The following is a 10,574-nucleotide window of genomic DNA, read 5'->3' on the forward strand; positions in this document are numbered from 1 at the left end:
CCAGATCTTCAGGAAGCTATCCCATGATCCCGTGCACACAGCCATGCCGTCGTCCGACACGCCCAGACAGCTCACTCTGTTGTCGTGACCGGCCAGCACTCCTGAGGGGGAGGAGTCGGGGTCAATGCACCAACTGTCACTAATTACTGGACAATTAACAACACTCTGGACAGACAGACAGAGGGACACACACACACAGAGAGGGAGGACAGAGAGAAAGACAGGAAGACGGACAGCGAGAGAGAGAAGACAAAGAGAGAGAGACAGGAAGCCAGACACACACAGAGAAAGAGGACAGAGATAGGAAGACAGAGAAAGAAAGAGACAGAGAGAGAGAGAGAGACAGGAAGAGACAGAGGACAGCGAGAGAAACAGGAAGCCAGACAAACACAGAGAAAGAGGACAGAGAGACAGACACACACAGACAGAGAGAGGACAGATGGACGACAGAGATACACAGAGACAGAGAGACCAAGTCTCTCCTTATACAAACCTCCCCCAGCCCCCTCCCCCTCTCTCCCGCTCCCTCCCTCCCTCTCACCCGCTCGGTCCCCCTTCATGGCGTCCCAGATGTTGCAGTTGAAGTCGTCGTAGCCGGCGAGCAGCAGCCGGCCGCTGCGGGAGAAGGCCACCGAGGTGATGCCGCAGATGATGTTGTCGTGGGAGTACAGGCCCAGCTCCTGGTCGGCGCGCAGGTCAAACAGGCGGCAGGTGGCGTCGTCACTGCCCGTCGCAAACGCACTGCCGTTGGGGAAGAACTGAGAGAGGGAGAGCGAGAGAGAGAGGGGGAGAGATGAGTGAAGGGGAGGGATGGAGAGAGAGGAAGAGGGAGAGGGAGGGAAGGGAAAAGTTGAGTGAGAGGGAGGAAGGGAGGGAGAGAGGAAGATAGTGTTAATACAGACATTATACTGAGAGAGAGAGAGGACACACCCCCAGGTGCACACAGACCCCCCACACCCCCAGAGACAGCCCCCTCCCGCTCCTCACACAGACGGCGTTGATGTCCGACTCGTGGCCGGTGAAGGTCTGCCGGCACATGCTGTCCCTCACGTCCCACAGCTTGACCGAGGCGTCGCAGGCGCCGGACACGAAGCAGCGGCCACCGGGGCACAGGGACAGGGACATGACGTCCCCGCTGTGCCCAGAGAACACGGTGCACTGCTGGCCCGTCTCGATGTCCCACAGAGCGCTGAGAGAGACAGAGAGAGAGAGAGAGAGAGAGAGGGGAGGTCACTGACAGACCGGAGAGGTGGACACAGGACACCCCCCAGACCAGGGAGACGTCCCCCCGCTCTTCACACACACGACAGAGCCAGAAACACGGCTGCTGTTGTGTTTATCATGTGTTACTGTCATTACAAAGGACTAGAGAGACAGAGTCCTGAGACTCACAGGGCCCCCGACACACACAACGACCACAACAGCACCTGGGAAAACTGACACACATCTAAAAACAAACACACAGGAGAGTGGAGACACGAATTAGAGCTACAAAACCAACTGCAGAATAGCGAGATTCAATTGGCCGAATACTTACACATCACAAATATAACAGACACAGACTCTGACTAAATGCTGGCTCAGCGCCCACAGCCTCGCCATCGCAAACTCCTGCCTGTCCAGAGCGCGGCGGCCGTGCAGCCAGTGTGTCGGGGATCATCCTGCCCCAATAAAGCACCTCTGAGTTTGACTCACCAGGTCGTGTCCCCTGAGCTCGTGATGATCTGATTGTCATCTAGGAAACGGCAGCAGGACAGGTAGCCTGCAGGACAGACAGACACGGTCAACATCTGGAGCCACTCGACAGTAACAGCTGCGCCGGCCTCCTCTCCCTCCCTCCCTCCCACCTCTTGTTCTCTCCCTCCCTCTCTTCTGTTCTCCCTCCCACTCTGACAGACTCTCTCCTCTCCTCTCCCCCTCCCTCTCTTCTGTTCTGCCTCTCTTCTATCCCAGCGAGGGAGAGGGGGCCCCTGGGTAATCGAGGCAAGAGGATTTTAATGAAGGAGTCCAAGTGTTAATTAACACTGATCTGGGAGGGAGGGAACGGCCCTCTGAGACACAGCGCTGAGCGCACTGACACTGTGTGAGAGAGAGTGTGTCGTGTACCTGTGTGTGTGTGAGAGAGAGTGTGTCGTGTACCTGTGTGTGTGTGAGAGAGAGTGTGTCATGTACCTGTGTGTGTGGGAGAGAGAGTGTGTCATGTAACTGTGAGAGAGAGTGTGTCGTGTACCTGTGTGTGTGTGAGAGAGAGTGTGTCGTGTACCTGTGTGTGTGTGAGAGAGAGTCGTGTACCTGTGTGTGTGTGTGTGAGAGAGTGTGTCGTGTACCTGTGTGTGTGTGAGAGAGTGTGTCGTGTACCTGTGTGTGTGTGTGAGAGAGAGTGTGTCGTGTACCTGTGTGTGTGTGTGAGAGAGAGTGTGCCGTGTACCTGTGTGTGTGTGTGAGAGAGAGTGTGTCGTGTACCTGTGTGTGTGTGAGAGAGAGTGTGTCGTGTACCTGTGTGTGTGTGTGCGAGAGAGTGTGTCGTGTATCTGTGTGTGTGAGACAATGTGTCGTGTACCTGTGCGAGAGTGTGTTGTGTACCTGTGTGGCCGGGCAGCTCTCTGCTGACCCTCACGTTGCCCTCGCGGGTCTTCAGGCTGTAGATGGAGCAGATGTTGTCCAGACCCCCGCAGGCCACGTAGCTGCCGGACGGGGCATAGGCGCAGGTCATCACCCAGGACGAGCGCAGCGGGATGGCGTGCATCTGGGGGGCAGGGGGTTACTTATTCATTTTAAATCAAACTCTTGACTGATTAAGTGATACATTGGTTTAAAGCAACACCAGCAGGGGGAGACAGGGGGCGGTACCTTGTTGGTGGTGTAGCTGTCCCAGATGATCAGCTTCCCATCCTGTGAGGCGCTGACTAATAACCTGGGGAGGGAGGGAGGGAGGGAGAGAGAGAGAGAGTGAGAGAGAGAGGTTATTAGAAAGGGGAAGACTCATATCATGGGGTGCCTGTGTGTGGACTGTGCCAGTGTCCCAGGTGTGCTCAGGTGTGTTACCTGGAGTCAGTGCCCCAGTGCATGGCATAGATCTTGGCCAGGTGTCCCCTCAGGGTGCGCCGCGTCCGCATCTGGATCCGTCCCACTGGGTCCAAACCGGCTGTGATCTGGGACAGAGATGGACACATAGGGGAGAGACAGAGAGGAGAGGAGACACATAGGGGACAGGAAAGAAACAATGTGTTCGTTATTTTTGCTTGTTTGACTGGAAGGGGAGAGGGGAGAGGGGAGAGGGAGCGGGTCGAGAGGCGTCATCCAATGGAGGGTGCGTCAGTCTCACCTGAGTCAGTGTGGAGTCTCCACATGCTTTCCTGGCGTCCTGAAACACACGGGGACACAAGGGGTTAAAACACAGCCGCTGCCACTCTCTTCCTCACTCCCCCTCCCAGAGCTCCCTCTCCCCCAAGCATCCCACGCTCCCCGTCCCTCCAGCCCTCACTCTGATCTGGTTCCTCAGTTGCTCCGCCTCCTGCCGCAGCTGCTCCAGCTCACTCATCGTTGATTGGTCGCTAGCCTCCCAGGCCCACCGCCACTCAGCCAATCAGCTACCTGGGGAAGACAACAACGGATGCAGTTACACTTTAATATGGGCAGTAAAAAGTCAACAAAGTTGACAAATAAATGCCCCTCTCGACGTCCGGTTCAACCGTTATTAAAATAAATCAGCTTCACCGATGTGACTGGGGAGTTCTCGAAGAAAACGTAACCTGAAGCATCTTCTTCCACAGAGGGCCAGTGATGTCATCAACAAGCGCCACACGAGCAGCTCATAAAAGGCTGAATATTAAAATAATCAATTAATGATCCCAGCTCTCTCTCTCTCTCTCTCTCTCTCTCTCCCTCTCTGACAGTGTAATTCCCTCTAATCCCATCTAATCTAATTTCTCCTCGTTAGGCAGCAGGGATGATGGTTATCCAGATTATAGCAGATTTCACATTTCAGATTACCGAGTATGATCTTTAGCCTTAACTGTATAAATCAAATACAGCGCTTTGACACATGGCCCCTACAGTATAGACGGGCCCCGACCATACACGGCCCCTAAAGTATAAAGAGCCCTGACTCTACACACAAGCGCAGTGCAGTGTACAATAACAATATGATAAAAAATGCAAAAACTGACCACAGCGCCCTTTCCATGCAGATAACTGTCCCTCTGCGTCTGCCTGTGGGTCAGGATCACAGACAGGGCCCTCAACACCCACACAGGACACATGCAAAGCAGGACGGAGGGAGGGAATGAGAGAGACAGGCAATCTCTCTTCCTCTCCCTCTATCTACGGTTCTCTCCCTACGGAGTAAATTTGCAGGCCCATTTGCATTGTTACTGTAGTGTGCGGTTTCAACACAGTCATGCAAATATCAGCTGACACCACACACACACACTGTCCCAGTTTTAATAGCAGTTGTACACAGGGCTGGCGTCTGAAGCCCATCTTATTGTGAGTCAATTTGGATGGAGGTTTGGATCAGAGCAGGAGTCGAGTTAATTGCAGTTAATCGCTCTACCTGCCTCTGCTCTGTCTCTCCACCTCTCCCTCTCTTTACAACAGGAAGCAATTAGCTGCCTCTCTGAGTCCTGGGGGAGATCGCCGCGTTAATGCAGGGCGACTGGGGGAAATTAGGCAAACTCACTCACGCAGGAGACCAGGAGAGGGCTGGGAGCAGGGGAGAGAGGGAGAGAGGGAGAGACAGCAGGCTGAGACAGGGGAGGAGAGCTGAACTGGCAAACTGGCATGTCTGCCTTTAGTGTTATGTGTACATGCATGAAAAACGTGTGTGCACGACACCTCAGGGGGTGAGCATGCGTGTGCAGATGCTCAATCCACGCTGCGCTGGGGTGTAAGTGCGTCTGTGTGGTTGTTTGGCGTGCAGCCGGACACAGGGGCGGTAGGCCCGAAAGCCTGCTCCCCGCCCGGGCGTCAGCGCCGGCTGAACATCACTCGACACGGCAACACACCGCGGTGGCTGGATTTGGTTTCTAACTGACGGGGGTTATCGGTGGTGGTGGGTCTGGCCCGTCCCCGGGGTGTCCTCCGCACATGGCCGGGCTCTGCGGGTCTAATAGTCGGTGTTATCGCTGCTCTGACGACTCTTCAGCCCGGAGCGGAACCCGGAAGCGCGGCTGCGGCCTGCGGAGCTCCCCGCCCTGCGCCGCTCAGCCCCGGCAAACGCGGAGCACAGCGCCGCTATCAGCGCCGCAGAGCCGGCCTGCCGTGAGCAGTGATACACCACCGCAGCCCCGCCCGCCGCGCAGGAGACGCGCAGCCCCATATCGATCACCTATCGATTTAACAACCGCATCACACCCAGCAGGAAAGTAGTGCATCTGTTCGTATGACAGAAAGGCGGCAGGAGACGGAACAAGGCATTGCAGCAGCGGGGGAGGGGCGACACTGTGCTCGCACGGCACTGCATCCTGCTCCGCGTTTACAAAGGCATCTTATAAGCAAAGCTAAACCCCATCTAGTTGGCACATTTGCACGTCGTGGGACTACAGTGCCGTCGCCCCTTCCTTGGGTTTCATGACTAGTGCCAGGGACCGGATCACAGAGGGGTCCATGATGGGCAGCTCGCCAGTGCAGCAGTACCACCACAGCGACTATAGCCCCAGCCCCACTGCCCAGCCCAGCCCCACTGCCCAGCCCAGCCCCATTGCCCCAGACCAGCCCCGCTGCCCAGACCAAAACCCCAGCCCAGCCCCACTGCCCAGCCCAGCCCCATTGCCCCAGACCAGCCCCGCTGCCCAGACCAAAACCCCAGCCCAGCCCCATTGCCCCAGCCCAGCCCCATTGCCCCAGACCAGCCCCACTGCCCCAGACCAGCCCCCCAGACCAGCCCCGCTGCTGTGGGGACGCTGCACGGTCACTGAGGATGCCACCGGCCCGGCAGCACGACCACCGAGCTGGCACCCCACCCTGACGAGCAGACACATCCACACAAAAGCATATATAATTCATACTGCTACTAAATAATAGAAGCATTACAAGATCATATTCCAGTATGAAAGCATCGGGGTGTAGATTAAAACAACACACTGACACACACACCCCATTTTAGTGCAGGTCTTAAGCATGCCCCGCACACAGCACACACCGCTCCCCTGCCCTGGGCACCGGGGCGCACAGAGCGCCAGGCATCCCCTGGTTTCAGGAAGAACCGGACCAACCCGAGCCGGTGCCACCCGCCGCCCTGGGCAGCCAGTGCCCCTCCAGCCCGCCGTTACCTGCGCCCAGTCGCCTGATCCAGCGGCGCGTCTGCTGTGTCGCCGCTTCCTCTTCTTCTTCCCACAGGGCCCGGCTAACAGCCCGCGGTTCAGTCTCTGGCTGCTGCCCGCTCTTCAGCTCCCTCCCCTCCCCTCCGAGCTACGACACAGCCGCCGGTTTCCGCGTCCTTTCGACGAGAGAGGAAAACTGCCCCGCCGACAGCGCCGGTGCTCCCAGCGCCCAGAGACCCGCCCGGCCGCTCGTCCGCCTTCCTGTTTCAAGGGGCCGCTGTCCGGCCGCCTCCCGTCCCCCACAGCAGGGCAGCGCCGCGGCTTTCAGGGCGAGACGTCCGCGTCTGTGGCTGCGATGCCGGCCGCCCGGTCATGGATGGCGAGCCCCGGTGCTCCGGTCTGGTGCAGCATCAATGCGCGCCGTGCAGGAGGGGCCGTGTGAGAGCGTCAGTGTGGGACAGTGTAACTGTAACACGACAACACGTCCTTCAAAGAGCCGCCGTCCGCGCCCCGCTGCCGCCCGACACACTGTAGCGCCGCTGTGCTCTTTCCTCTGCTTTTCTTGCTCTTTCTTTCTTTATTTCTTTCTCGCCGGATCCCCTCGCTCGCTCTCTTGCTTGCTTCTCGCTTCCTTCCTTCCTTCCTTCCTCTCTCCTCCTCCTCCTCCTCCCTCTCTCTCTCTCCCGTTACGTCTCTCGCCTGGCCGAGCCAAACATCAAACAACGACACAAATCGCCGCCTCTTGTTCTCCAGCAATTGAAGACAAAGAAAATACGACTTTATTATTACTAGCTAATAATAATAATAATAATAATAATAATAATAATAATAATAATAATATGTAAATTAAAAGACCAGGCAATCAACTGCTCTTTCCGCTAACACAAGAAAAGCGTCCATTTCTGAATTAAATAATGCATCTCTGTTGAAAGTGTGTATATCTTGATATCAATTATATATTCGCGAATTCTTTGCAATGACGCGCCAGTGCTGCCCGCATCTCCACTGCCCGTCAGTCACACACAGCCACGCCCACTCACGCTGGGCCATACCATGTGGGAATGGGGGTGAGAGGGGAGTTTTGGAGAGGTGGGATTCGACGTATGATTTCACAGAGCCGCAGGCGCGCCGTGGATTCGTCCACAGTGTCACAGTGTTCGTCGGAAGGTGTGTTCGTCTTGTACTGTAACTGAATTGCACTATTGTCGTGAGGGGACCGACCCCGCCACCCCCCGCTGCTTCTGCTCTCGTGTGTGAGGCCGGTTTGCCTGGAGAGAGGTCATGTGACAGGCAGACTGGTACTACTACACACACACACACACACACACACACAGAGGCTGTTTGTCTTTCACGGTACACACACACACAGGCTTATACAACGAATAAGAGTGCAAACAGACAGAGCCCAGACTGTACACACACACACACACAACACAGAAACACAAAAAGCTTCACGCACATTAACACTCTCACACACACACTGACACACACACACACACACTGACACACATACACACTCAGATGGGAACAGGAAGTGTGTCCCAGGGCAGCTGAGGGTGGGGAAGCACAACAGGAATAGGAAGCGTGTCCAATCAAGAGGTCGGCGGTGACAGGGCCAGACTGACACCGTGCTGACCACCACTGTCACTGACCACCACTCAGTCACTGACTGCTGTACTGACCACTCAGTCACTGACTGCTGTACTGACCACCACTGTCACTGCCACACTGACCACTCAGTCACTGACTGCTGTACTGACCACTCAGTCACTGACTGCTGTACTGACCACCACTGTCACTGCCACACTGACCACTCAGTCACTGACTGCTGTACTGACCACTCAGTCACTGACTGCTGTACTGACCACCACTGTCACTGCCACACTGACCACTCAGTCACTGACTGCTGTACTGACCACCACTGTCACTGCCACACTGACCACTCAGTCACTGACTGCTGTACTGACCACCACTGTCACTGCCACACTGACCACTCAGTCACTGACTGCTGTACTGACCACCACTGTCACTGCCACACTGACCCCTGTACTGACCACTCAGTCACTGACCCCTGTACTGACCACTCAGTCACTGACTGCTGTACTGACCACCACTGTCACTGCCACACTGTCCACTGTACTGACCACTGTCACTGCCACACTGACCCCTGTACTGACCTCTCAGTCACTGATCCACAGACACACACTGACACTGTGGGCACAACAGCCCTACACAACACGCGTGTCCGTGTCCAGCATGTCCGTGTCCATCGCCCTGCTCCTGAGCGCTGGACCGCTCTCGTCCCAGTGATGTCGCTCAGGCAGGACAATAAAGCTGTGCGGAGTTTGGATTTGAACCGGCAGAGCGCAGCCGTCCCCTCCCTGCTGTGTGAGCGGCTCCACAGCCGGCTAACTGCCCTGTCCTCGGAGGGGGAGGCGGGCGAGGCCGCTGCACTGAGGGCGAGGATGTCCCCTCTGGCTGGAGCAGCCATGGTACGGCCCACCTGCCCAGATCTGCGGCCCTCGTTAGAGCGCAGTAACGAGGCTGGGTTGCCTAGCAACAGCCTTAGCAATGGTTCCATGCTGGATGAGCAGGAAGAGACACACACACAACACAACAAAACACAACACACACACACACAACACACACAGAACACAACACACACAATACAACACAACACAACAAAACACAACACACACACACAACACAACACACACAACACAACAAAACACACAACACAACAACACACACAGCACAATACAACACACACACACAACAAAACACACACACAATACAACACACAACACAACACACAATACACACGCACACAGCACAACACACAATACACAAAAACACACACACAGAGATGGACGGACACACACACAACACACACATTCACACAATACATACACTAATTCACACACACACTCACACTGACAAACACTGACACACACACATTCACTCACTCTCAGAAACACACACACACTATATCATACACATTCAGACACATACACTCTCCCACACATGCAAACACACACACACACACATACACACACAACACACACACTCATTCACACACACACTCACACTGACACACATTCATACACTCTCACACACACTCACTCTCAGAAACACACACACACTATGTCATATACACTCAGACACACACTCTCTCTCACACACTCAAACACACTCTCTCAGACACACGCATGATCACGCACGCACACACACACTATCTCATACACACTCAGACACACACACTCCCTTTCCCTCTCTCACAATGTATACACATCTATTGTTATATAATTTGCAGAACTCTACTGGTTAATAAAAACTAAATCTAACTCCTGTACATACAGTCACTGACACAGACTCACTCACTGTAAGACACAGAACAATGACTGTGTGTGTGTGTGTGTGTGTGTGTGAGAGAGAGAGAGAGAGAGAGAGTGAGAGTGAATGCATGTGTGAGTGTGAGAGACTCCCTACAGCAACACACTGGGACAGAGACACACTGACACACATCTATACACACTGACAGACTGAGACACACAATGAGACACTTATACACTGTACTACTGTACATACTGACACACTTCTACACACACTGACACAAAACCCTCCACACTGTTACACTGATACAGCGACACACACACGCACACACACATATTATCATCATGATAACAAACACAAATGGACAAGTAAGGATTTTTATTCGAATCATCGTGCTGTTTCATTAGTCTGACATGCGTACTACACCACAGACCTGCCCGCTAGCACAGTAACACACACAGCGATTAAATACACAACGCACACTGTAATCTATACAACACACACACACACACACTGACACACAGAGACACACTGACACACACACACACACACAGACACACTGACACACACACACACACTCACACACAGAGACACACACTCACTGACACACACACACACACAGACACACTGACACACACACACACACCTCGGTCAGCTCCGGTCCACGCCTTCCGACTGTTATTATGGACCGCAGTCACTGTGTACCACTCAGCGCGGAATAAATATACGAGCCAATAAATTAATAAATGAATGAAAAGGAGCACCCTCCCCCCCCTCACCTTTTCTCCTCCTCGCTTCTCTCTCTCTCTCTCGCTGTGTCTCTCTCTGTCTTTCTTTCTTCCTTCCTTGCTTTCTGTCCCGTGTCTTTCCCTCCGTCCCTCCTCCTCTCCGTCTCTCCGTCTCTCCCTTCGCTCTCTAGCGGCTTCCCGGTGGCCGATGCCCTGATGTCTCCTCCGCGGCCGGGCAGTGCATCGATGC

General features: G+C 54.7%; 1 protein-coding gene across 2 annotated transcripts in view; it reads right to left on the bottom strand.

Moving 5' to 3' along the window:
* The window catches only part of gnb2 (guanine nucleotide binding protein (G protein), beta polypeptide 2), an 11,648-nt gene extending 1,074 nt beyond the window's left edge, over positions 1-10,574 (bottom strand). The window contains exons 1-10 of one of the 2 annotated variants that reach the window (XM_066722348.1): positions 10,376-10,574; positions 3,485-3,594; positions 3,326-3,364; positions 3,046-3,152; positions 2,851-2,914; positions 2,584-2,746; positions 1,696-1,762; positions 988-1,189; positions 542-758; positions 1-101 (exon numbers count right to left, since the gene is read on the bottom strand). The exon at positions 1-101 is cut by the window's left edge and continues 1,074 nt beyond it. In XM_066722348.1, coding sequence (XP_066578445.1) covers positions 1-101; positions 542-758; positions 988-1,189; positions 1,696-1,762; positions 2,584-2,746; positions 2,851-2,914; positions 3,046-3,152; positions 3,326-3,364; positions 3,485-3,541 — 1,017 coding nt within the window. In that variant the 5' untranslated portion in view covers positions 3,542-3,594; positions 10,376-10,574. Of the gene's footprint in view, positions 102-541; positions 759-987; positions 1,190-1,695; positions 1,763-2,583; positions 2,747-2,850; positions 2,915-3,045; positions 3,153-3,325; positions 3,365-3,484; positions 3,595-6,272; positions 7,271-10,375 lie in introns of those variants that run through there. The other variant, XM_066722347.1, reaches the window with a different exon arrangement.

The sequence above is a fragment of the Amia ocellicauda genome, chromosome 14, assembly GCF_036373705.1.
Source record: "Amia ocellicauda isolate fAmiCal2 chromosome 14, fAmiCal2.hap1, whole genome shotgun sequence".
Classification (NCBI taxonomy): domain Eukaryota; kingdom Metazoa; phylum Chordata; class Actinopteri; order Amiiformes; family Amiidae; genus Amia; species Amia ocellicauda.